This window comes from Pimephales promelas, chromosome 14 (genome assembly GCF_988280905.1).
Source record: "Pimephales promelas chromosome 14, fPimPro1.hap1.1, whole genome shotgun sequence".
In the NCBI taxonomy this organism is placed as follows: domain Eukaryota; kingdom Metazoa; phylum Chordata; class Actinopteri; order Cypriniformes; family Leuciscidae; genus Pimephales; species Pimephales promelas.
Genome location: NC_142782.1, coordinates 11,087,132 through 11,112,860, shown reverse-complemented (window position 1 = coordinate 11,112,860; position 25,729 = coordinate 11,087,132). Strand labels below are relative to the sequence as shown.

General features: G+C 44.5%; 1 protein-coding gene and 1 pseudogene across 1 annotated transcript in view; both read left to right on the top strand.

The window, feature by feature from the left end:
- Positions 1–949: 949 nt before the first annotated feature.
- The window catches only part of adamts13 (ADAM metallopeptidase with thrombospondin type 1 motif, 13), a 45,691-nt gene continuing 20,911 nt past the window's right edge, over positions 950–25,729 (top strand). Inside the window, exons 1-19 of the mRNA XM_089119389.1 lie at positions 950–1,177; positions 1,632–1,698; positions 1,844–2,112; positions 2,209–2,371; positions 4,998–5,131; positions 5,578–5,661; positions 5,752–5,876; positions 6,086–6,232; positions 6,342–6,476; positions 7,408–7,558; positions 10,960–11,064; positions 11,325–11,473; positions 11,750–11,813; positions 22,215–22,341; positions 22,420–22,568; positions 22,708–22,828; positions 22,923–23,003; positions 24,833–25,014; positions 25,131–25,281. Of these exons, the coding sequence (XP_088975515.1) occupies positions 1,082–1,177; positions 1,632–1,698; positions 1,844–2,112; positions 2,209–2,371; positions 4,998–5,131; positions 5,578–5,661; positions 5,752–5,876; positions 6,086–6,232; positions 6,342–6,476; positions 7,408–7,558; positions 10,960–11,064; positions 11,325–11,473; positions 11,750–11,813; positions 22,215–22,341; positions 22,420–22,568; positions 22,708–22,828; positions 22,923–23,003; positions 24,833–25,014; positions 25,131–25,281 (2,500 nt within the window). The 5' untranslated portion in view covers positions 950–1,081. The remainder of the gene's footprint in view (positions 1,178–1,631; positions 1,699–1,843; positions 2,113–2,208; positions 2,372–4,997; positions 5,132–5,577; positions 5,662–5,751; positions 5,877–6,085; positions 6,233–6,341; positions 6,477–7,407; positions 7,559–10,959; positions 11,065–11,324; positions 11,474–11,749; positions 11,814–22,214; positions 22,342–22,419; positions 22,569–22,707; positions 22,829–22,922; positions 23,004–24,832; positions 25,015–25,130; positions 25,282–25,729) is intronic.
- Positions 8,669–9,507, top strand: LOC148973676 (uncharacterized; annotated as a pseudogene).

Below are 25,729 nucleotides of genomic sequence, written 5' to 3'. Positions count from 1 at the left end.
CGGAGGAGTTTGAGTCATCCATTTTTTTTTTGTAATGACCTTTTTTCCTGCAGCCAGTAGCTCATCCTTTTGTTTAATTTCTTGATAATAGTAACTCCTTGTTTGCAAGTACCTGTAAAAGTCCTGTTTTTCTAAGCCAAAGGATTCCCTCAGTCAAAGCTTTTCATTTGGTTTTCTTTTTCAATTTGGTAAAACAAAAACAAAAAACAAAAAAAAAAATCTTTATACCCTTTGTGACCCAGACCTTAAATCTTGGTTCTGTTTGGTACAAAAGCTTGGTCATAAGCCAATAATGTTTTCAAGTTTTAACATGTTAAAACCTGTCACTTTCTGTTGACGGCAAACACGCTATAGGGGGGAAACAGCAATACATCAATGGAATAATACATCAGGCTTACATCAATAAAGTGTTGATAGCTTAATAGAATCACTGAATCGTTTTTGAAAAGGTTCATTAAACTGTTCGAAGTAACCGATTTGCAGAATTGAATCGGACTTTCCATTATCCCAGATTTTCAATGTGTCAGATCAGAAATATCATTCAATTATTTATTTTAATAATGTAATTATAACATTCATGACCATTCTAAGTATGCCAAGGCTAGATTTCTAATTATTAAAATGATATGTTTGACAACACTGAAAATCATTGTCTCAGAAAGTTTAAACAGAGCTCCATAAGAAAATTGCTGAGTAGCTAATTTCATAAATTGGCTATTGTTTTTTGCTGAAGCATTTATATAATACCGTGTCTCCCTCCTTAAATAGTTTAACATCATGTTCCTGTCCTGTGATTTGAAATGTATTTAACCACCTAACAGCTTGTTACCTTCTACACAGATCATGGTGTGTCAACAAATATTGTCTGTCATTCATCAACTCAGTGTTTTAGTGGGGCTTCTCCATGCTGATCAATAACCTCTCTTGTTTAATCTTTCTAAACAAGCAGAGTGTGAGACATTGGTCAATGTACAGGACGCTTTCAACCAACTTCAAACGTTTTTGTCGGTCAGAATAACGGTGGTACTGATCACTAATAGTCCTGGCTGGTTCAGCTGCATGTTTAGTCCTGTGCTTCAAGATGTGTTCAAACATGGGAATCCTGATCTGGTTCTTTATAGTTTCTGGCTTGTTAAAAACAACAGCGCTACAGATTTCACAATGCACTTTGCAGAAGGTAAGTCCACTTTTAGCTTGGAACAAGGCAAATTTATGATCTTTTGTTGGATGTTTACAAATTTCACATGTATAAGTAATGGAGTAACATGAAGAAGGGGCACTGTTCAAAAGTTTGGGATTAGTAATATTTTTTTAAGTTTTTGAAAACAATCTCTCATGGTCACCATGGCTGCATTTATTTGATTATAAGGCATCCCTTGATGAATGTAAGTATTCATTTATTTAAATTGTTTACAATTAAAATCTTACTGGCCCCAAACTTTTGAACAGTGTAGTGTTTATATATATATATATATATATATATATATATATATATATATATATATATATTTTTTTTTTTTTAATGGTCTGAGCTTGCTTGTTGCCATCCTTAGTGCTGCCATATAATTAGCTTTTTTTAATGGTATTGTCTGTTCAAAATCGAATTGTGTTTTGCTTGTGTTTCCTCCCAGGATTTTTTAGAGTCACTGAAACCTCAAGATTTATTTTATTATTTTGATACTATTTCCACTAAATCAGGTGAGTCTGATTCAGATATTGAGAAATAGTGGTCACAAATAAGGAGCCAAAAAGTTTACAGATATATCATTAGGTTCAGAGGTTTTAAAAGACTGTAAACATGTACATAAACTAGACCCTGACATTAGTAGTTCGTTCTCTTCAGTGCCTCACTTTGAGCTGGTGTGGGTGAATTGCTCGAGGAATGAGTCTTTCAGGGGGCTGTGGAGGTGCTCGTTTCAGACCGAAGAAGAGAGATTTGAGTTGGGCCAGCACAGAGATGAACGACCAGTGTCCTGTCCCACAAGTCTGGAAATGGTGATCAACTCAACGGTCAGTGTGGTGAAGAAGAGGGAGGACATGTGCTGTGAGCAGCTGAAGTTACTGAGACCAGCACATACAAGAACTCTTCTCCCCGTCTGCCATGGCAAATTAGTAAGTTGTTTTTTTATGCTCTATGTTTGTCCCATATAAAGTTTTTGTGGCTAGATATACTATAGTATACTAATTTTAGTCTAATTTTGTCTTCAGCAAGGTCTGATTCAATATGGGGAGAGGAGGCTGTGTATTCGCCCAGTGCTTCAAAAACACATAGACCATCTTAAGGATCTTAATATGGATTTACCTTCGGGTGTACCTCACCTGCTATTAACCCACACATTACCAGCGAGGACACATCTTAAACAACCCAAGAGTGAGTGAGCAATGTACTGGTTATATACAGTTTACTACCATATCACTGAACATAAGCCTATCACTGGCCTGTAGTCCACAGCAATACATTTTGCAATTGAGCTTGTCCATAGGCTATGTTCGAGGGGTCATTCACATGCAGGGCACTACTTCACTTTTCATCTTTTTCAATGTCATATAGTGCCACTTTTTTTCTTTTTCTTTTTTTTACAGTTGTAAAAAAAATCAGCTTTAATATAGAAATATATGTAATAAATGTATTAAACAAGTAACATAAACAACATAAACAAATGTTGCATCATTACGCCAGTAGGTGGTGACAAATGACATGTCTTTAGTCAAGTCAAGTCACCTTTATAGTGCCTTTTACAGTACAGATTGTTTCAAAGCCGCTTTACAGAGATAACGTGAAAATAATGCAACAAAGTTTCTAGAAGAAAATACACAGTCCAGCTTAGGTAAATTCAGTGATGGTTCATTTTTGTAATAAAAAAGTTATTCATTTAGTTCATTTATATGGAGAAAAAAAAACCTTGGGAGAACCCATGCTCATGTGTCGATGAGGCCTTCACAGGGGAGAGTCTGGTTGACACAATTTATGCTGACACTGGAGTGCATTGTGGTTGTGTCTAGGCGCAGGTCCTCCATCTGATCTGGATACGGCCCGGGTCAGACTGACTACATCATGTGTTGTGGTTGTGTCTATGCACAGGTCCTCCATCTGATCTGGATACGGCCCGGGTCAGATTGACTACATCATGTGGCGTGGTCGTGTCTAGGCGCAGGTCCTCCATCTGATCTGGATACAGCCCAGATCCGGCTGACTACATCATGTATTGAGTTTGTGTCTATGCGCAGGTCCTCCGTCTGATCTGGATACGGCCCGGGTCAGATTGACTGTATCATGTGTTGTGGTCGTGTCTAGGCCCAGGTCCTCCTTCTGATCTGGATACGGCCCGGATCCGGCTGACAACATCATGAGTTGTGGTCGTGTCTAGACGCATGTCCTCCATCTCATCTGGATACGGCCCGGATCCGGCTGACTACATCATGCGTTGTATTCATGTCTAGGTGTAGGTCCTCCATCTGATCTGGATACGGCCCGGATCCGGCTGACTACATCATGAGTTGTGGTCGTGTCTAGACGCATGTCCTCCATCTCATCTGGATACAGCCTGGATCCGGCTGACTACATCATGTGTTGTGGTCGTGTCTATGCGTAGGTCCTCCATCTGATCTGGATACGGCCCTGATCCGGCTGACTACATCATGCGTTGTATTCATGTCTAGGCGCAGGTCCTCCTTCTGATCTGGATACGGCCCGGATCTGGCTGACTACATCATGAGTTGTGGTCGTGTCTAGACGCATGTCCTCCATCTCATCTGGATACAGCCTGGATCCGGCTGACTACATCATGTGTTGTGGTCGTGTCTAGGCGTAGGTCCTCCATCTGATCTGGATACGGCCCTGATCCGGCTGACAACATCATGCGTTGTATTCATGTCTAGGCGCAGGTCCTCCATCTGATCTGGATACGGCCCGGATCTGGCTGACTACATCATGAGTTGTGGTCGTGTCTAGACGCATGTCCTCCATCTCATCTGGATACGGCCTGGATCCGGCTGACTACATCATGTGTTGTGGTCGTGTCTAGACGCATGTCCTCCATCTGATCTGGATACGGCCTGGATCCGGCTGACTACATCATGTGTTGTGGTCGTGTCTAGACGCATGTCCTCCATCTCATCTGGATACAGCCTGGATCCGGCTGACTACATCATGTGTTGTGGTCGTGTCTAGACACAGGTCCTCCATCTGATCTGGATACGGCCCTGATCTGGCTGACTACATCATGAGTTGTGGTCGTGTCTAGACGCATGTCCTCCATCTCATCTGGATACGGCCCGGGTCAAACTGACTGCATCATGTGTTGTGGTCGTGTCTAGACGCAGGTCCACCATATAATCTGGATACGGCCCGGATCTGGCTGACTACATCATGAGTTGTATTCATGTCTAGGCGTAGATCCACTATCTGATCTGGATACGGCCCAGATCCGGCTGACTACATCATGAGTTGTATTCATGTCTAGGCGTAGATCCACTATCTGATCTGGATACGGCCCAGATCCGGCTGATTACAGTAAACCTCGGAATAAGCAAAAAGACTAAAAGCGTAGATACTAGATACCATCGATTCATTGAATCAAATGATTTGTTTAAAACATTGATTCATTCAGGAATTAAACAAGTCATGGACTGTGTCAAAAATTGCACACTCTCTTGAGTAGGTAATTATTTATTTGAAAAAGCAATTACTAATTACTTCACAACAGTGTGTATTATGAAATAATGTTGTTATTATCATGTAACTTGCCAATGTCAGTTGAATTGCTTCACTGCCATTCACAAATCCTGTTCTGTGGGCTCATTTGGATATTAAAGTGTCCAACGTATGCACACTTCAGAATCTCACTGAAGAAGTAGATCATTCGGGTCCTTTTTGCCCACTCTAGTTCTGTCAATTTGGACATACTTTTTTGTCACATACTGTTTATTGCCTACTAGTAGGAAAGTATCCAATTTTGGATTTTCATTTAATTCAGTTGTATCTGCTTCTGGCTAAGGTCAGTTCAGGTTACGGAGGACACCTCTTGGGTCAGAGGTCACACATCTGGAGCTAGCAGTGGTGGTGGGTCCAGATGTTTATGATGTTCACAGGCAAGACACTGAGAGATACATCCTAACCAACCTCAACATCGTATGTGTGTGTTTAATCTATGTTTTCAAGACATTGTATGTGAACAGTGTTGGGGACAGAGTTACATAATTTAATTACAAAATTTAAGTGTCACTAATCAGTTACATTTTTTTTTTCAATTCTTGTTTTTGATTGGCTGTCTTGTTTGAATTGAATTTGGCAGCGCACCACGTCTGTCAATTACATCTATCCACATTGCTGAAAGCTTTAGTTTTCCACCATGCGTTCCAGTCAAAAAGTTATCAAATTTAATCTATTACTTTAATAAAGTAATTAAAATGACTTGCCACATTTTGGGTAACTTGTAATCTGTAATTTATTACATTTCCAAAGTAACCTTCCCAACACTGTGAGTGAATATATGCGTATACAATGAATTTGACATTTTACAAGATATGGAATAGGATTAGTGCATATTAAATAATTTCTGTTGCTAATACTTGCAGGCCTCAGAGCTTCTGAGAGATGTCAGTCTCGGTGCCAATATAAGAGTTCACCTTGTCCGCATGGTCATTCTCACAGAGCCAAAGGTAACGATATCTGGTTGACCTGGTTGAATGCTACACACAACAGCCATTATAGTAATCCACATGGATAATACAGTTTATTTGAATCCATAGCCAGACATCCAGATCTCTGAAAACATCACCTCTTCTCTAAAAAGTGTGTGCGAGTGGGGTCAGAAGGTCAACCCTGATGCTGACTCTGACCCTTTACATGCAGATCTGCTGTTATACATCACCAGGTGTGGCCAAAAACCAGAGAGCATTATTAATCAATTGTGCAATTTGGACTCATATTGTGCTGGAACTTTTCTTATGTATGTTTTAAAGTAAGGCCTAAAACTCTTAAATTCAACTCATTTTTAGAGAAAGCTGTTAGATATCTTAATCTCAAGAATATCAAGTGTTTCTGTATATTTGCATTTTAGTAATTCTTCTTGACATCATTAAGGTTTGATCTGGAATTACCCAATGGGAATAAGCTTGTGAGAGGTGTTACTCAGCTGGGAGGAGTTTGTTCCACTCAGTGGAATTGTATGATTACAGAGGATACAGGCTTTGATCTCGGCATCACCATCGCTCATGAGATTGGACACAGGTAAGCTTGAGAAAGTTTATTTCCAATAAAACTCAGATGAGTTATGCTGCTATGCTGAAATGTATGGTCTGAATTATTGTAAACCAAGTCTTGCTTATTGTCTTTTCAGTTTTGGCATAAATCATGATGGAATAGACAACACATGCAGCTCTAGTGGCTTCATGATGGCATCTGATGGAGGTTATAACAGTGTCGATCTGACCTGGTCCCAGTGCAGCAGGGCTCAGTTCCACAACTTCTTCAGGTGTCAGTCACTTTCTGCATTACAAACATGTACAGCAGCCTACAAAAGACCATTATTAAAAATGCTGCAATGGTGCTTTTAATGCAATTATATTGCATTATTTAATGCAATTGGTTTCTCTTCAAATTATATTATCAACTTAACCATTCATAAAAAATATTTAAATTGGACATTAATTTCAGAATGTGTGTTGTTGTCCTAAAACCTTGGTTTATTTCCTGATCAGATTTTTATAATGTCTTAGATGTTTGAAACCGTATGTACAGTATATATTTTATATAATTTCTTAAAAAAAAAAATTCCTTTTTATTTTGGGGTGGAATATGACGTTTGTATTGTGAGAATCATGTCCGGAGAACCAATTATGTTTGGGTTCATTTTAGTTTTTTATTTATTTTAGTTAATTTATTGTATTTTATATTATCAAAGCTTTCAGGTCAGTAATATTTATTTAGTAAAAAATAATACTTTTATTCAGCAAGGATGCACTAAATTGATTAAAAGTGACAGTAAGGACTTTTACATTCTTACAAAATTGTCTTATAAATAAATCCTGTTCTTTTGAACTTTCTATTCATCAAAAAATGTATCACGATTTTTTAAAAACATATAAAGCAGTGCAACTGTTTTCATCATTGATAATAATAAGAAATATTTCTAGAGCAGCAAATCAGAATACTAAGGATCATGTGACAAAAGCCATGGAGTAATGCTGAATATTCAGTTTTGTCATCACAGTATATACAACATTTAAACTTTTACATTTTAATAAATTGTATTTTAAATTGTAATAATATTTCAATATGTTAATGTACTTACTGTATTTTTTATCAAATAAATGCAGGTTTGGTGAGCATAAAATAATTATTTCAAAAACATTTAAGGACATTGTTTATAACATGACTGTGTGTTCATTGTCTGCTGTGTACAGTGCTGGTAAGGCGGATTGTGTTAAGGATGTGCCGGTACTGGGTGGTTCAGTGCAGGACTGGAGGCCGGGTCTGTTCTATGGAGTGGACGATCAGTGCCGTATAGCGTTCGGCAGCTCAGCTACTGCTTGTTCTTTCACTAATGATGAAATGGTGAGTAAGAATTACCATCATAAGACATTTATCAGTGTAATTCATCAAAGAGTTGAATGCCATGCTACCACTTTAATGACCTGAAAACGCTTGACCAACGCAGTTCTCTGTTTTGTGTTGACATTTTTTTTTCCTATTGATACAGTTTGGGTGTAATGTTAGAGCTCAGCTATTTTTTAAATACCCAGTAGGCTGTGGTTACAGCACACCCATAAACATAATTTTCCACTTTTTCTAAAATTCAAAAAATATTTTTTTCAAACAAATGCGGTATCTTTCTATTCACAGAATAATCTTGAAAAAAATAAATAAACGTTTAAACTAAAAGCAGCACAACTATTTTCAACATTAATAATATGAAGAAATGTTTCTTGAGCACCCAATCAGCAAATTAGAATGATTTCTGAAGGATCATGTGACACACTGAAGACTGGGGTAATGATGCTTAAAATTCAGCTTTGTCATTAAGAAAATACATTGCATTTTAAAATATAATAAAATAGAAAACGGCTATTTTAAATTGTAACAATGTTTCACAATATTACTGCATTTACTGTTTTTTGATCAAATAAATGCAGATTTGATGAGCATAAGAGACTTTAAATAAAAAAAAAATCATTAACACTTTACTTGAAGGGGTGTGCATAAGACTGACATGACACCTTCATAACCATGACATGACATATGACTTAAATATGAAGTAGGGTTTATGCACGTTTATGACAACTGTCATTAAGTGTCTTTCTCTCAATAATGACATTTTGAATGCAAATATGACATTGTTTAAGATGTCTTTGTTATGACATCTTGACATAAACCATATCATCATAACCTGTCAGTGTCTTTGTCATGACAACTTGACATAAAATTAAGTTAAACTGTCATGAGGTGGGTTTTGACATTGGCTGTCATGAGGCCATTATAACTGTGTCATGAATATTTTTCATGACCTCAACAGTGGTACTAATTGAATTTGTCATTAAAAAGTTATAATGGCGTCATGACAGCCAATGTCACCCCTTCAAGTAGTGTTACCAAAAAATCTTTAAAACCTTTATAAGGGATTTGTATCACATTTTGATTACAATGTTTTACTTGCAATTTGCAAGAATGCAATTTAAGCCCTCTAAATCAAGGAGTATCTCGATAGTTAAAGGAAAGGTAGTAGATAAAACATTCTTCATTAATGGTGAGGCAATACCAACAGTTTCTGAGAAGCCAGTGAAGAGTCTTGGGAGATGGTACAATGGGGATCTAAAGGACACAGTTCGAGTGGGAGAAGTTAGACGACAAGCAGTGGAAGGGTTGAAGAGCATAAACAGCTGTGCTCTACCAGGCAAGCTAAAACTCTGGTGCTTTCAGTTTGGTCTACTGCCGAGTTTGCTGTGGCCACTGACTGTGTACGAGGTTTCTTTGACAACAGTGGATAAGCTGGAAGTGTTAATAAGTTCATACCTCAGGAAATGGTTGGGGCAGAGTGGGACTTTATAGTAAAGGAATATTGCAGCTGCCAGTCTCTGCTTTAACCGAGGAGTTTAAGTGTGCCAAGCTCAGGCTGGAAATGACCTTAGTAGAGTCACACGACAAATATGTGAGGGAGGCAGCCCCTGTGTTAAAAACCGGTAGGAAGTGGTCAGCAAAGAAATCTGTAGTAGAGGCAAAGGCTGCCCTTCAAATTGGGGATATCGTGGGACAGGTACAGCATGGAAGAGCGGGCTTTGGGCTTAGTTTAGCTCCTCCTAAATGGCACAAGGCAGGCCCAGCTCAAAGGAGGAAGCTGGTAGTCAACGAGGTGCGAAAGCAGGAGGAGAGGATGAGGTGGGAGAGCGTGGAACAACGCAAGTTGGGCTGGCAAGACCTTTGGTCAATGGAAGAGAGCAGGATCAGTTTCCTTATTAGGGCAACATATGATGTCCTCCCATCACCGCAGAACCCAAACCTCTGGATAGGAGAGGATCCCTCTTGTCCTTTGTGTTCATCACCTGCTACATTAAGGCACATTCTGACAGGATGTAAGGTGGCTCTTAGCCAAGGTCAGTTTACTTGGCTCCATGACCAAGTACTGCGATGTTTGGCTTTAGCATTGGAGGGCAAGCGTAGTATGACCAATAAGTTGCCGCCTGCAAAACATTACACGCAGAAGACAATATTCCTCCGCCCAGGCAAGCAACCACCAAGGAAAGGTGTTAACACCAATTCTCGCCCAGGACAACTGGAAACTACTAGGGACTGGAAGATGCTGGCTGATCTTGATCAACGGCTTATTTTTCCACCTGAGATTGTTAACACTTACTTACGGCCAGATATTGTTTTGTGGTCTGGATCAGCACACATTGTTCAGCTGATAGAGCTAACCGTGACATGGGAGGATGCGGTAGATGAAGCATATGAGAGGAAGAAATTGAGGTATGCTCATCTGGCCACTGAGGCAGAGCAGCGAGGATGGAGAGTCCAGTTTATCCAGTGGAAGTGGGTTGTCGAGGATTTGTGGCACACTCTACAACCCGATTCCTCAGAGACGTCAGATTCAGTGGCCAAGAGTTGTGTCGCACAGTAAAGAACTTATCTGAAGCAGCAGAAAGGAGCAGCAACTGGCTGTGGTTGAGACGGAAATAATCTACCTGGGTATGTACAGGCCGCCACGCTACGGTTTCATAGAGTTCTTGAAGAGTCTGTTTGTATAGGTTGCATTGCAATTATACTCATTACGTTCCTGTGTATATTGTTTGAATGATGGTGGTTGGCCAGATATTGTGGTTTGCGGCAGGTGGTATGTCATACGGAACTGTTTGCCACTGAAACTGCTTTATAACGCACCAGTGGGGCTCGACAGCCTTAGTCAAACGCATTGGCGCGTATGGTTGTGTTGAGTGAGATTGTGGTTAGGTCTCTGTAGGGGTCAGTAAGCCGGGCTGAGTTGAGTGGGGTACGGAGGGGGGTGACTCTGGGACGCCAGAGTCACTGTCGAGCCCTCTTGAGGTGTCGTAGGCTAGTCAACGAAACACTGAGGACGGAAAGTGCCCACTTGAAGACCCTAGAGATGTCCCCTACTCGGCTCAATCCAGACGGTTGTCGTATTGGTCCACTAGGGAGACCACACTTTAGTTGCAGCCGTCGTGTATTCTGACGTGGCAAGTACACTGCAGCCGCTAACGCAGGACAGAAGAGTCACACCACCATTTGGAAAGAAGCGTAAATGGATGGAGAAGCATAGTTTACTGTAAAGCTACGTTTTAGTTTTGCTTACCTTCGCGAAAGCCAAGTATAAATCAGCATGAAGTTTTAACATCTACTCTCTTGTAATGGAAATCAAATTTTTGTCAATACATACTGTATCTCACCGGGACATTCCACTGAGGTTAATTGAGGTGATGTTTTGTTTTCTCTCTGGTGTCCTCAAGGCAAGCTGCCGTGTTCTGTCCTGCCATATCAACCCTCGTGACCGTAGCTCATGCACACGTCTCCTTGTTCCGCTCCTGGACGGGACAGAGTGTGGGCCAAGTCAGGTGACACACTGCTACGACCAACACTTATTGCATTGAATAAATATGCATATACATCTTCATATATCCTTGCATATATCCTTTTCATATTTTATGGAATATGTTTGAGATTACTAAAATCACTTTGTCCATACAGTATTAATATATTACTTGTAGATTTTGATAACATTCTTAGAACACCTAAATTTGACCTTTTTAAACATTTTATACAACAAGTGAAAAATACAGATCTGTGTTACTGTTCTCTTTCTGTGTGGCTTTAGTGGTGTTTCAAGGGTCGGTGTGTGTCTCCTACTTTGGGTTCCTCCATGATGGTTCACGGCTCATGGTCTTCATGGTCTGAATTCTCTCCCTGCTCACGAACATGCGGAGGAGGAATCACTTACCGCAGGAGGCAGTGCAATAACCCCAGGTGCGAGAGTGAGAATATGACAGGGACAGCTGGTGTCAGAAATAAGAGCAATAACAACTCAGATACCACACCAATACAAACACCAATTATGAACTTTTGGATAATAAAGGAACTAAACTAAATAAAAAAAATTGTGTATAGTAGGCTAGTATGCAGTAACCAACATGACAGTATTGTGAATGTGCATTTATTTATGCATGAGTTTTTGCTGTGGTTATACTGTATATTAGACCCCACACGGATATATGTATTGAGAGTGATGTTTCTGTGTTTCAGGCCAGCCTTTGGTGGTTCCGTCTGTAAAGGACAGGACTTAGAAGCTGAACTTTGTAATCGGCAGGTAATAAATATTGTTTACTTTGGGCCTCTATAGGTCATGTTAGTCAAATTAAGGGTTAATCTATACATTGCCATGAAGCTTCTGTGATATCTGTGTGCTGGTGTCACGGGTGTGGAGCAGGCAGAAGGACAGGCTGAGTCCAGAATCACGAAGAACATTCATTTAATGGATAAATACAGGCAGGAAGACGGGGTACACCAAGTAACATCGAACATTGACCGACCAAGACAGAATGCAACTGAGGGAACTAAATACACAGAAGAATCAAACATAATGAGGTGAAGACAGGTGATACTGATGAACAAGACGAGGAACAGGTGGCTGATGAGGGAGTGAGTTCAGGAGTGGAGACAAGAGGATCCTGGGAAGTGTAGTGCTGATGACAAGACAGGACAGTGCAGACAAAGACTGTGACAGAACTCCCCCCTCCCGGGAGGCGTGACCTCACGCCGCAGAACAGAGGAAGGAGGGGGGACGAACTGGGGGCTGAGCGGGGGGTGGCCAGGGCGGAGCAGGCTGAGGGCGTGGCCAGGGCGGAGCAGGCTGAGGGCGTGGCCAGGGCGGAGCAGGCTGAGGGCGTGGCCAGGGCGGTGCAGGCTGAGGGCGTGGCCAGGGTGGAGCAGGCTGAGGGCGTCCCCAGGGCAAATCAGGCTGAGGGCGAGACCAGGGCGGAGCAGGCTGAGGGCGAGACCAGGGCGGAGCAGGCTGAGGGCGAGACCAGGGCGGAGCAGGCTGAGGGCGAGACCAGGGCGGAGCAGGCTGAGGGCGAGACCAGGGCGGAGCAGATGGAGGGAGGACCCCTGGTGGAGCCGATGGTAGTGGGGCTGACAACACCAGGGGGCCGACTGACAGGGGCGGAGCAGATGGGAGAGGAGACCAGGGTGTAGCTGAGGGACAGACGACATTGGGTGCTGAGGAGGGACCGAGGGACCATGGTGACACCGTAGGCATTGGTGACTGAAGTGACGACAGGGGCACAGAGGGACACGGTGAGGTCAGAGGGCGTGAGGGCTGACGGGTGACTGGAGGGAGTGAGGAGTCCAACAGAACTGGAGGGGTGACAAAACGGGGCGGAGCCAAAGGAAGGAAGTCCATAGGTGAGGGGAGGATGACGAGGGAGTGAAGGGAATCCGGACGACCGAGGGAGCCTGGCCGAGCTGGTGGACTGAGGGGCCATGGAGGAGCTGAGGGAGGTAGGAGCCACGGGGGAGCTGATGGGACAGAGGGCCGAGGAAGTGTCCATGTGGAGGCGGTGCGAGGCGAAAACCGGGGATCCACTGACCAACCTGGTTTCGGGGAGCTGAAGGGCAGGAGAGAAGATGGAGGACAGATGAGAGGAGGCGGGAGAGGGAGGCTGGGTGGGATCCTGGTCTCGGGCTCTGGCTGGACGGTCTCGGGCTCTGGCTGGACGGTCTCGGGCTCAGGCTGGACGGTCTCGGGCTCAGGCTGGACGGTCTCGGGCTCAGGCTGGACGGTCTCTGGCGCTGGCTGGACGGTCTCTGGCGCTGGCTGGACGGTCTCTGGCGCTGGCTGGACGGTCTCTGGCGCGGGCTGGACGGTCTCTGGCGCGGGCTGGACGGTCTCTGGCGCGGGCTGGACGGTCTCTGGCGCGGGCTGGACGGTCTCTGGCGCTGGCTGGACGGTCTCTGGCGCTGGCTGGACGGTCTCTGGCGCGGGCTGGACGGTCTCTGGTGCGGGCTGGACGGTCTCTGGTGCGGGCTGGACGGTCTCTGGTGCGGGCTGGATGGGGCTGGACGGGACCAGCGAAGAAGAGAGCTCGGGCTCGGAGAGGCTGGGCGGGACCAGCGGAGGAGAGAGCTCGGGCTCGGCGGGGCTGGTGGGGACCAGCGGAGAGGAGGGCTCCGGTGTTGGAGTGGGGCTGGTGCCATCATCGATGGTGAAGGGAGATCCGCAGGACACCAGCACCCACTCCACATATGCTGCGAAACTCCCCGGGGGACCATTCCCGGACAACTGCTCTCTGGTGGCGGTGTTAAGGCCAGCATATAGAAAGCTGCAGAGGCTGTCGTCCGGGAAGGTTGTGGATGGAACGAGGGAGAGGAAATCAGTCAAATGGTCCTCCAGGGACCGGTCTTCCTGCTCTAAGCAGAGCAGTTGGACCGCAGCGAAGGTATCCGTTTTTTTGGGTCGGTCAATCTGTCACGGGTGTGGAGCAGGCAGAAGGACAGGCTGAGTCCAGAATCACGAAGAACATTCATTTAATGGATAAATACAGGCAGGAAGACGGGGTACACCAAGTAACATCGAACATTGACCGACCAAGACAGAATGCAACTGAGGGAACTAAATACACAGAAGAATCAAACATAATGAGGTGAAGACAGGTGATACTGATGAACAAGACGAGGAACAGGTGGCTGATGAGGGAGTGAGTTCAGGAGTGGAGACAAGAAGATCCTGGGAAGTGTAGTGCTGATGACAAGACAGGACGGTGCAGACAAAGACTGTGACAGCTGGCCAGCATTTCTGTTTTTTTTTTCTTTTTAATCTTTGCTAAATAGCATTTTTTTCTTTCTGTGTAGCTGTATGAGCATTGTTAAACAGGTTTTATCTGTTATTTTACTTATTTTTTCAATGATTTTCAAACACTTTACATTTATGTTGAAGTTGTTTACATTAGTTTGTGCAATGGACCACTGCAAGGGTGACAAAATGTTGAATGCCAACCTGGATCACACTGGTTCCCTCAAAAAAAAAAAACCCAAAAAAACAACAAAAACAAACAAACAAACAAACAAACAAATAGGATTTCTCCATTTGGCTTTTGGATTGTTGTAGTAGAAAATAATGTGAACAAAAGTTTTTAGTCCTTGCACATTTTGTTTATCAAGATAATCTTCACAAATTAACACAACTTTTATGATTATTTGATTAATATGATTACTTTGAAGCCTAAATACAATTGGCAGAAGTAAAAAAAAATAAATAAAGTTAAGTTATAAATGAACCAATTAAGCCACTGTTGCATGAATGCAATCCACATCACTAGTCTTCAGTTCCAATAAATCTTTCAATCTTGCAAGAGTCGGATTATAAACACAATGACGGTATGAAAGCGTACTAATGAATAGATGAGTTTTTTTGCTTGCCGTGATTTCCCTGAAAACCTCTGTAGTCCCATTTTGACATTTATTATAACCTATAAAATCACGAGCTAAGTATTAATTATGTATTTAATGTCATAGAATAAAACATGAAAATATCTTGAGTTGTGTTAACTGCCGACTTTATTTCAGGCCTTTAACAAAAAAAAAAGCTTTCACTTTGAAATGATGGAACTGTGAGCATCTATTAGTGTCATTTATTAGAATAATTATGTAAATTATTTCTCCATACGCTAATACATTTTAAAACTATATAGTACTATATATACTATATATACTCAAGTGGGGATTAGCAAACGACACAACTGAAAACAATCAGGGAAGTAATCATCATGAGAACACCCTGATATTTTAAGTTAATATTTTAATAATTTAAAAGCACATTCATCTGTTCATGGTTCTCTACTGTTGGTAAATTGTCATGTGACATGTAGGTAAGCAAATCAAATATAAGTTTTTATTAATGTTGTTGGTATTTTAAAATCCTTTATTTATTTATTTTAATTTAACTTGTTTATAATTGAATTAATTACTAGTTCTCTTTCATCACCTCGTGTTTGAGATCCACCTATGGGAAGGGCATCCGTACCTGACCTCTGCAGAAGCGTTCAATTGCACCAAGTCTGGCTAGACAGACAGAAGCGTGCAGCCAATGCCAGGTAAGGCCCCGCCCCCTTACCTGAGGGCATATAACGCCTGGAAGCACTGCTGTTCTCCAGCTGACATTCGCTTCTCGCTATCTCTGCACGAATACAGCTCGGTTGAATTTTAGGCTGCTCACCTCTGTGTGTCTTCAGGAGGACATATCGCTAGATCAGCCTCCGCATAGACATGACAGCCGTTTATTCAGCCAGTTTAGCTGTGTTTGTATCCTGAGCTGCCCACACTCTTCTTATTTTTTCACCTACTCCCCTTTCCATGGCGGCCCGCCACAGATCTAATTTTTCACGATATGTCGCTTTCCAAATCTGCCGCTTGTCCCTGAAACAGCCTTTCACCTGCCCGGCCTCGTGTGGTGCGCTGATCGCGGCGAAAAACCTTCACCCGTTCTGCTTGGTCTGCTTGGGCCTCGAGTACGCAGAAGAGGTTTGGGAGAACCCGGAGAATTGCAGCCATTGCCTTATGCTGCCGAAGAAACTCCTGTGTCGCCGTCTGAAAGTTACTGCGACACAAAGCGTCAAGCTCGGCCTTTTTTACATGGTCCTTATATGGTTGTGTTTGAAGGGTGGTGTAATGGGCAATTTCTGACATTCTTGTGGGCTTTGAGTGCTCTACAGTCGGGCAGCACCGTCTAATCTGCAGATTTATGAATGGTGCCTGTCGCTCTTTGCCATTCATCAGGAGAACTGTTCCTGAGTGGGATCCTCTCCATGGTGCTGCAGGCTCTGTCTCAATATCCGTTTGAGCCTCTGGGAAGTATTTCCCTAAAGCTGCTGTTTTTCAAGATGTCTTTGCTACATGCACTCTCGGTTCATTCATTGTGCACTAAATTCTCTCTTAATGGACATAAGGTTTGCCTTAAGCCTAATGCCTAAATGCTTCCCTGCATTCACATTGGAGTTGTTAGAGCTGTCTTCTTTTCACCCTCTACCTTTTTCCTCCACAGAGGATCAGAAGCTGCTTTGTGTCCTGTCCATGCCTTACAGACATATATGGCCAGGACCAGTGCTTTCCGGAAGAGCGACCAGCTCTTTATTTCATGGGCACCCCCTCACAGAAGGAGTCCCATATCTAAGCAATGCATCTCAGATTGGCTTGTGGATGCTATAGCTTTGGCATATGAATCAAAGGGAGTGTAGCCACCAGGGGACATCAGAGCCATTCCACGAGGGGCTTATCCGCCTCTTGGGCTTTGTTTAGGGGAGTGTCACTGCAGGACATATGCTCTACTGCCAGTTGGGCTTCTCCTCATACCTTTGTGCATTGCTACCGGCTAGATCTCACCAGATTCTCGGTAGCACATTCTGTTTTAGAGGTGGGGCTTTCAGAGCCCTTCCCTTTGACCCCCTTTTCTTTCCAATTACCCATTGGAAATAAAAGAACAGGGGGTGAATGGGCGGGCAGGCCATGCTCATTCCTGTCACCCAGCATGCATTTACATTCCTTCCTGGGTATATATATATATATATATATATATATATATATATGTATTGGAGTCATATTCGTATGTGTGCCACATACATATTTCATGTCACAGTGCACAGCAGTTATGTGTGTGCATCAGGATTGCAGGTTCATAATTATGGGATGTGTCAGGCACCGCCTCCCTGGGGTGATCGTCCTTCTACAGAACCTCACTGTGAGTGCATTGGGCAATTGGAGAGCTCTCTATGTCTTTTCCATAGGTGAATCTCAACACGAGATGATGAAAGAGAACAATAGGTTACTGTTGTAACCCCGGTTCTCTGAAATATCGAGTGGAGAGATCCACCAGTTTTGCCCCGCTTGCCGCATAAGATGCGAATACTTACTGGAGAACAGCAGCGCTTGCAGGCGTTATATGCCCTCAGGTAAGGGGGGCGGGGCCTTATCTGGCATTGGCTGCGCTCTTCTGTCTTTCTAGCCAGACTTGGTGCAATTGGACACTTCTGCAGATGTCAGGTACGGATGCCCTTCCCATAGGAGGATCTCTCCACCCGATGTTTCAGAGAACCGGGGTTACCAAAGTAACCTATTGTTTTTTTATCAACTCATTCCTGTGGTTCTCTCCAGGGTTAACAAACCCCAGTTTGGGGAACCCTGACCTAGAAGAAAGTGGCGAAAGTGTGGACAAGCGGAAATGGATCAAAGTGTAGTGTGACTGCAACTTAAAGTCCCTGTGAACCAGAAGTTGCAATTGATTTTACTTCAGTGTTGTGTCGTATTTCCAAGTAAAACGGAATATTGAATAGACAGTGGGCTTTTATTTTAGTTTAGCTCTTGTTTCTTTTCTTGTAAAGAGTAGGAAACTCAGAAGCGAAGACCAGGAGACTTGGTATCTTCATTAGGATTCTTTATTGAGAACACAAGCTGTCGGTATCTTCAATCATCGTCGAGTCTAAACTAAGGGAATCTTAAGCCCCCTTCACACAGCGCGTTGATCCCGGGAAATTGCCGGAAAATTGCCAGAATGCCTTCTGCGTGAACGCAAACACGACCCGGGATTGATACCGACATCGATGCCGGGTTGGGGACCTAGTAACATTACCGGAATCAGTCCCGGAACGGGCACTGTGTGAACAAAAGCCAGGACCAATGTCGTTAGGGGTGTGTCATAGTGATTACGCTCGTGCCATCGCGCGATTCTGTCTGTTGCTCTTAGAAGAAAGTTTGTGTTTGTCATCAACAAAGAAAGGACGAACAAATGTCTGCAAACTGGAACGAAGCAGAGACCAGGAGCTCCTCGCTATCTGCGCTGAAGCTGAGATCGTTCACCAGCTTTGTGGAACGGTATGGTATGCGCATGTACATGTTTTCGACGCGTACGTTACACTTCTCATCCTGACGTCATGTGTCTTTACGGGATCTTTACGGGTTGAGTGTGAACGCACTCACAGATCCCGGTAAATCACTGGCAGTGTGAATGAACCGAAATCAAACAATCCCAGGACAAACGCCGGGTCACATTATCCATGTATTTTCCAGAATCTCTGTGTGAAAGGGACTTTACATTGAAGTTTATATATTTCAACTGCATAAAGAGGGTGTGTAAATGAGTTTGCTCGTCTGCAGAGATTTCCTGATCTCATCAGCATAACGGTGTCATGGATAGATGGTGATCCATTCAACCAGATTAGATCTCTCAAACCATAACATTTTCATAGAGACAAAAGCCCAGCTATACTTTGAGGAGTGACAAAAGGTTAATGTCAGCAAGCAGGATTGCTCTTTAAATCTCATCATCTATGCCTCAAAATGGAAAATACTGTACAGTTTAAATACTATTGTATTGGAACATAATTAAACATTTAACACATTTGTAACTACACTACTCTCCATCACTCGAGGTTAAGGATATTCAACCCAAGCCATCAAACTGACCCCATCAGAGAAAGAACGCCATTCCAGAGCAGAAGCACATTTTCAGATTTTGATTAAAGATTACCACAACAAACATTTAAAAAAAATGTGTATTAACTTTCGGGGCGGGGAAGGAGCCTGAGATTGTGCGTGAGGTTGAGAGGTTCCGACTAGAGATAGTCGGGATCACCTCTACGCATGGCTTGGGCTCTGGAACCACACTCCTTGAGAGAGGATGGACTCTTCACCACTCTGGAGTTGCCCATGGTGAGAGGCAACGAGCTGGTGTGGGTTTGCTAATAGCCCCCCAGCTCAGCCGCCATGTGTTGGAGTTTACCCCGGTGAACGAGAGGGTCGTTTCCCTGCGCCTACGGGTTGGGGATAGGTCTCTCACTGTTGTGTGTGCCTACGGGCCGAACGGCAGTGCAGAGTACCCGGCCTTCTTGGGGTCTCTGGGAGGAGTGCTGGAAAGTGCTCCAACTGGGGACTCCGTTGTTCTACTGGGGGACTTCAACGCTCACGTGGGCAATGACAGTGACACCTGGAGGGGCGTGATTGGGAGGAACGGCCCTCCCGACCTGAACCCGAGTGGTGTTCAGTTATTGGACTTCTGTGCTAGTTACAGTTTGTCCATAACGAACACCATGTTCAAGCATGAGGGTGTCCACCAGTGCACGTGGCACCAGGACACCCTAGGTCGTAGGTCGATGATCGACTTTGTGATCGTTTCATCTGACCTGCGGCCGTATGTCTTGGACACTCGGGTGAAGAGAGGGGCGGAGCTGTCAACTGATCACCACCTGGTGGTGAGTTGGATCCGATGGCGGGGGAGGAGGCTGGACAGACTTGGCAGACCCAAGCGTACTGTAAGGGTTTGCTGGGAACGTTTGGCCGAATCTCCTGTCAGAGAGATGTTCAACTCTCACCTCCAGCAGAGCTACAACCAGATCCCGAGGGAGGCTGGAGATATTGAGTCTGAGTGGACCATGTTCTCCACCTCCATTGTCGAAGCGGCTGCTCGGAGCTGTGGCCGTAAGGTCTCCGGTGCCTGTCGAGGCGGCAATCCCTGAACCCGGTGGTGGACACCGGAAGTAAAGGATGCCGTCAAGCTGAAGAAGGAGTCCTATCAGGCCTGGTTGGCTTGTGGGACTCTGGAGGCAGCTGACAGGTACCGGCAGGCCAAGCGGGCTGCGGCCCGGGTGGTTGTGGAGGCAAAAACTCGGGCCTGGGAGGAGTTCGGTGAGGCCATGGAGAAGGACTATCGGTTGGCCTCGAAGAGATTCTGGCAAACTGTCCGGCGCCTCAGGAGGGGGAAATAGTCCCCCACCAATGCTGTTTACAGTAGGGGTGGGTGGTTGTTGGACCTCAACTGGGGATGTCGTCGGGTGGTGGAAGGAATACTTCGAGGATCTCCTCAATCCCGCCGCCACGTCTTCCATTGAGGAAGCAGAGGCTGAGGGCTCAGAGGTGGACTCGTCCATCACCCTAGCTGAGGTCACCGAGGTAGTCAAGAAACTCCTCGGTGGCAAGGCACCGGGGGTGGATGAGATCCGCCCTGAATACCTCAAGTCTCTGGATGTTGTGGGGCTGTCTTGGTTGACACGCCTCTGCAGCATCGCGTGGCGGTCGGGGACAGTGCCTCTGGGATGGCAGACCGGGGTGGTGGTTCCTCTTTTTAAGAAGGGGGACCGGAGGGTGTGTTCCAACTACAGGGGGATCACACTTCTCAGCCTCCCTGGGAAAGTCTATGCCAGGGTACTGGAGAGGAGAATACGGCCGATAGTGGAACCTCGGATTCAGGAGGAACAGTGTGGTTTTCGTCCGGGCCGTGGAACACTGGACCAGCTCTATACTCTCTACAGGGTGCTGGAGGGTTCATGGGAGTTTGCCCAACCAGTCCACATGTGTTTTGTGGATTTGGAGAGGGCATTCGACTGTGTCCCCCGAGGTGGCCTGTGGAGGGTGCTCCGGGAATATGGGGTCCGGGGTCCTTTGCTAAGGGCTGTCCGGTCCCTGTATGACCGAAGCAGGAGCTTGGTTCGCATTGCCGGTAATAAGTCAGACTTCTTCCCAGTGCATGTTGGACTCCGGCAGGGCTGCCCTTTGTCGCCGGTTCTGTTCTTAATTTTTATGGACAGAATTTCTAGGTGCAGCCAGGGGCCGGAGGGCGTCAGGTTTGGGGGCCGCACGATTTCGTCTCTGCTCTTTGCGGATGATGTTGTCATGTTTGGCCCCTTCACACCTTGACCTTCAGCATGCACTGGGGAGGTTTGCAGCCGAGTGTGAAGCGGCTGGGATGAGAATCAGCACCTCCAAATCCGAGGCCATGGTCCTCAGTCGGAAAAGGGTGGCTTGCTCACTTCAGGTTGGTGGAGAAATTTTTCCTCAAGTGGAGGAGTATCTTGGGGTTTTGTTCACGAGTGAGGGAAGGATGGAACGGGAGATTGACAGACGGATCGGTGCAGCTTCTGCAGCAATGCGGTCGATGTACCGGTCTGTTGTGGTGAAGAAGGAGCTGAGCCGTAAGGCAAAGCTCTCGATTTACCGGTCAATCTACGTTCCTACTCTCACCTATGGTCATGAGCTTTGGGTCATGACCGAAAGGACAAGATCCCGGATACAGGCGGCCGAAATGAGCTTTCTCCGCAGGGTGGCTGGGCGATCCCTTAGAGATAGGGTGAGAAGCTCGGTCAGTCGGGAGGAGCTCAGAGTAGAGCCGCTGCTCCTCCACATCGAGAGGGGTCAGCTGAGGTGGCTCGGGCATCTGTTCCGGATGCCTCCTGGACGCCTCCCTGGGGAGGTGTTCCGGGCACATCCCACTGGGCGGAGGCCCCGGGGAAGACCTAGGACACGCTGGAAAGACTATGTCTCCCGGCTGGCCTGGGAACGCCTCAGTGTCCCCCCAGAAGAGCTGGAGGAAGTGTCTAGGGAGAGGGAAGTCTGGGCATCTCTGCTTAGACTGCTTCCCCCGCGACCCGGCCCCGGATGAAGCGGAAGAAGATGGATGAATGGTGTATTAACTTTCAGATTAACAGATTGATTGTTCACCACAATACTAGTAATGCCCGCAGCCCGCTAGCAAAGTAAATAGGGTCAATTTTGATTTCATTACAGGCCATTTTTAATAACAGATGCCATTAACACTTAATAAGTGTTACATGTACAGTAGTAAGAACAGCCTGTTTAATGGTCTTAGAGAGGGTGAAAAAAAGATGAAAAAAAAAGATAAGGTGAAAAGATAAATTGGTTATACCTGGCTTGCCATTGTTTGTTACAGCCCTGTGAGTCGACTCAGCTGGAATTCATGTCTCAGCAGTGCTCAGCCACAGACCAGCAGCCTCTTTCAGTGTCTGCAGACTCCAGCTCAGTCTACACCTGGATCCCTGCCGTCAGCTACACCTCAGGTCAACCTAGTAAAGGTCTTCCAGTTGAATTTGTCCTTTGTTGTTTTCTCTGTTATAATGTCTTCCTCTCCCTTCCAGGTGATGCTCAGTGTAAACTGATGTGTCGCTCACGTGAGCAGGACTTCATGGTGAGTCGTGGGTCTCAGTTCATTGATGGGACACGGTGTGAAGCTGGTAACACTGTACCACGTGGTTCCATTTCTGCCTGTTTGGGTGGAAAGTGCCAGGTAATGCCACACACATAACGTAAACAAAGTTTGCTTATTTTAAAACTGAAATATGTTTCTGTCCACTTTGACTTTCAAATTGGACAGTGAATGAATATTTAACAAGTAATTTCTTCATATGGTTTACTTCCCTGGTAAGCTGTTTGGCTGTGATGGAGTTATGCATTCTGGAAAGGTGGAGGATGTGTGTGGGGTGTGTGGGGGCAATGGCTCCACCTGCCAATTAATCTCAAACAGCTATTCAGGTGGAGAGGCTGGAGGTAGGTAGGGGTCATTTTCAGAAATATCCATAATTCGTCCCGTTTTTTGCTTACCTATATGCACAATAACCTCTTTTTGTCTGTTGTCTTCAAGAGTATGTCACTTTCCTCACCCTTCCTATGAACACCTCTCAGGTTCATGTGATTAATACAAAGCCCGTTTTTACACACCTTGGTGAGTAAAGCTACGTTTACACAACATCAGAATACAGTTGTGAATCCTGTAAGAAGGGCTAAACACTGTTATTTACACAGTTTGGTGTTGAAGTTTTGTATGATGGAATGAGAGTGTCTGAGAGAATTAAATTTAGTTGCATATTTCATGATTAAATAGTTTAGAATTTTTAAAACTAATTAGCACTGAATCCTTGAACACTCTTGTTACAAGCATTTGTCAAGGCTATTCCAAGTTAGAAAAGGGGATTGACTTCATATACACTCCCATTCAAAAGTTTGGAATTGTTGTTGTTGTTTTTTGCATTTTTTAAAATATATATCTGATGTTCACCAAAGCTGCATTTATGTTTTTAAAAATACAGTAAAACAGTAATATTTCAACCTTTATTACAAATATTACAATTTACTCAGTGTCACATGTTCCTTTGGAAATTTGGTGCTCAAGAAACCTTTATTATCAACGTCGAAAACAAATGATTAATATGAAAGGACATCATTTGTGTAAAACAGAAATATTTTCTAATATTACAGCAAGCGCTGCTGTTCTACATCATATTGTCACTTTTTGTTGAATATAATGTTTTCTTGTTGAAAGTTGATTTATTTATTCAGATTAACAAATGCTTAAAGCCACACCGTGGAACTTTTGGCCACAAGGGGGCGCTCGACCTGTAACTTTCACGTCTAGCGTCCCTAGAGGCCACAAGCTCTGCAGCAATGTCGCAAATTAAAGTCAACAAACAGTCAACCGGTCAGCCTCCCGTGTCTTTAGGTTGTGTTTGCTTGCAATGTTTGAGGCGGGCTGGGCAGCCTTGCCGCGCTCGATTCCCTTATAGCAGTCTGCTGAGAGCGGGATGAGCCCCGTGGGGCTTATCATGTCTGTGAGTGAATGTGGGCACGGGACAGCGGGCACATTCACTGCACTGAAAACACCGTCGGTCGAGCTGACTGTAACGTTTTGTGTGTTGGTTTATTTTTACAGAAACCGTGGCGTGTAGTTTTTGTGGGTACTACTGAGTCGTGGGGACGTTCGCTACATTTAATGTAACGTTACATTTGACTCTGCACTGCTGGGCTGTGGGCATTTTATTACACTCATACACCATCGGCTGTGGCCGGAATACCAGAAAATACTACACTGCTTAAATGAATTTATTTGGGTCACCTTGGAAATGGCATTTGTGTGCAGTCCACATCGGTCAAGCACCCTTCTTCTTTTAGCTCACGCCTGCGAGTAAAGCGAAAGCTGGACCAATGTTAATCCTCATCCTGGCTTTTAATTTGTCACTCTCCCCTTTTCTTTTTTTGGTTTCCTCTGATAAAACCATTGCCTTCTTCCTTGTAGCTGTTGTTCAGGCATGACAAAAACATACAGGTTGCAATCAAACGCGAGTTGAGCACTAACGTCAGAATCTGAGGAAGTTTGGGGTGGTGAAGGAAGTGACGTATGCTGTAAAGCAGTCGAATTTTGTAGTTCTTTTTGTGCTCGGGCTCCTACCCGAAACCTGAAGTTACAAAGTGCTAGTAAAAGCGATACAGATACCTTCAGGCTACGGCAGACACGTCATTCAACCTATTGTAAGTCGATGTACCATCTCAATGGGTTTTGGTAATATACTGTATTATAAAGGTTGAAAAGTTCCACAGTGTGGCTTTAATAAATGTCTTTTAAAAAGGCAATTTATATGTATCCATCTGTAAGTATTGTCTTTTCTTGCATTTGATACATTGATAGACACACTGAATAATGTCCAACCAAAGATCAAATACAGTTCAAAGACTATATCAAAAGACTATATATAAAAGAAATGTCCCTCCTTCCCACAGCGGTGTTATTAAATGATAAATATGTGGTGTCTGGAGATGGAAGCCCAGGGCTAAGCATCACATACCCCTCACCTCTGGAGAAGAGCCCCATAATCTATAACCTCTACCTCGCACCTGACCACCAACCTCAAACTGAAGAGCTCACTATTTCTGGACCAGTTACAGACAAGATCCACATACAGGTGTGCAGCATCTGAATTATCATCTTTCTTTGTTTCTGCACATTCATCATTTATGACTTTCTGAATGTCAGTGTTCAGTATTCATTTTCACTTGTAACGAAATTGCACATTTTTAGGTGTTTCGGAAATATGGGCAGGAGTATGGAGACCTCACCAGTCCAAACATCACATACCAGTACTACTCATTTGATGCTGTTTCAGTGGAGAGAGCTGTTCAGGGCAGATGGTCCACTGTCATATCTACCTGCTCAGTAACCTGCGGTACAGGTAACATCTTGGTTACTGTTGTAACATCCATTCTCTGATAGAGGGAACGTAAGGTTGTGTGGATGTACGGACACTAGGAGTCACACTTGGGAGCCCCAAACACCTCTGATACTTTGAGAAAAGGCCAATGAAAATTGGCGAGTGGAATTTGTTTATGCCTGAGATGCACAACACTTTACTCACCTGAGATGGCATGCATCCACTCATTCAAGTTTGTGCTGAGGAGCCGAGACAGTGTCCTGGTTATTTCAGCGAGTAGTTTAGGGTTGTGGCAGGAGGGACACAATGTCTTGTTCCCTCCATCAGGGAACGAAAGTTACAACTGTAACCAAGGACTTTCCGACTTGGAAGTGCCACACATGGGAAAAAGTCTTATTAGGTCCTACCTGATAAGGGAGGTGCTCCACAAACACGATGACTGGTGGCCCAGCAAACACACAGGATGAAA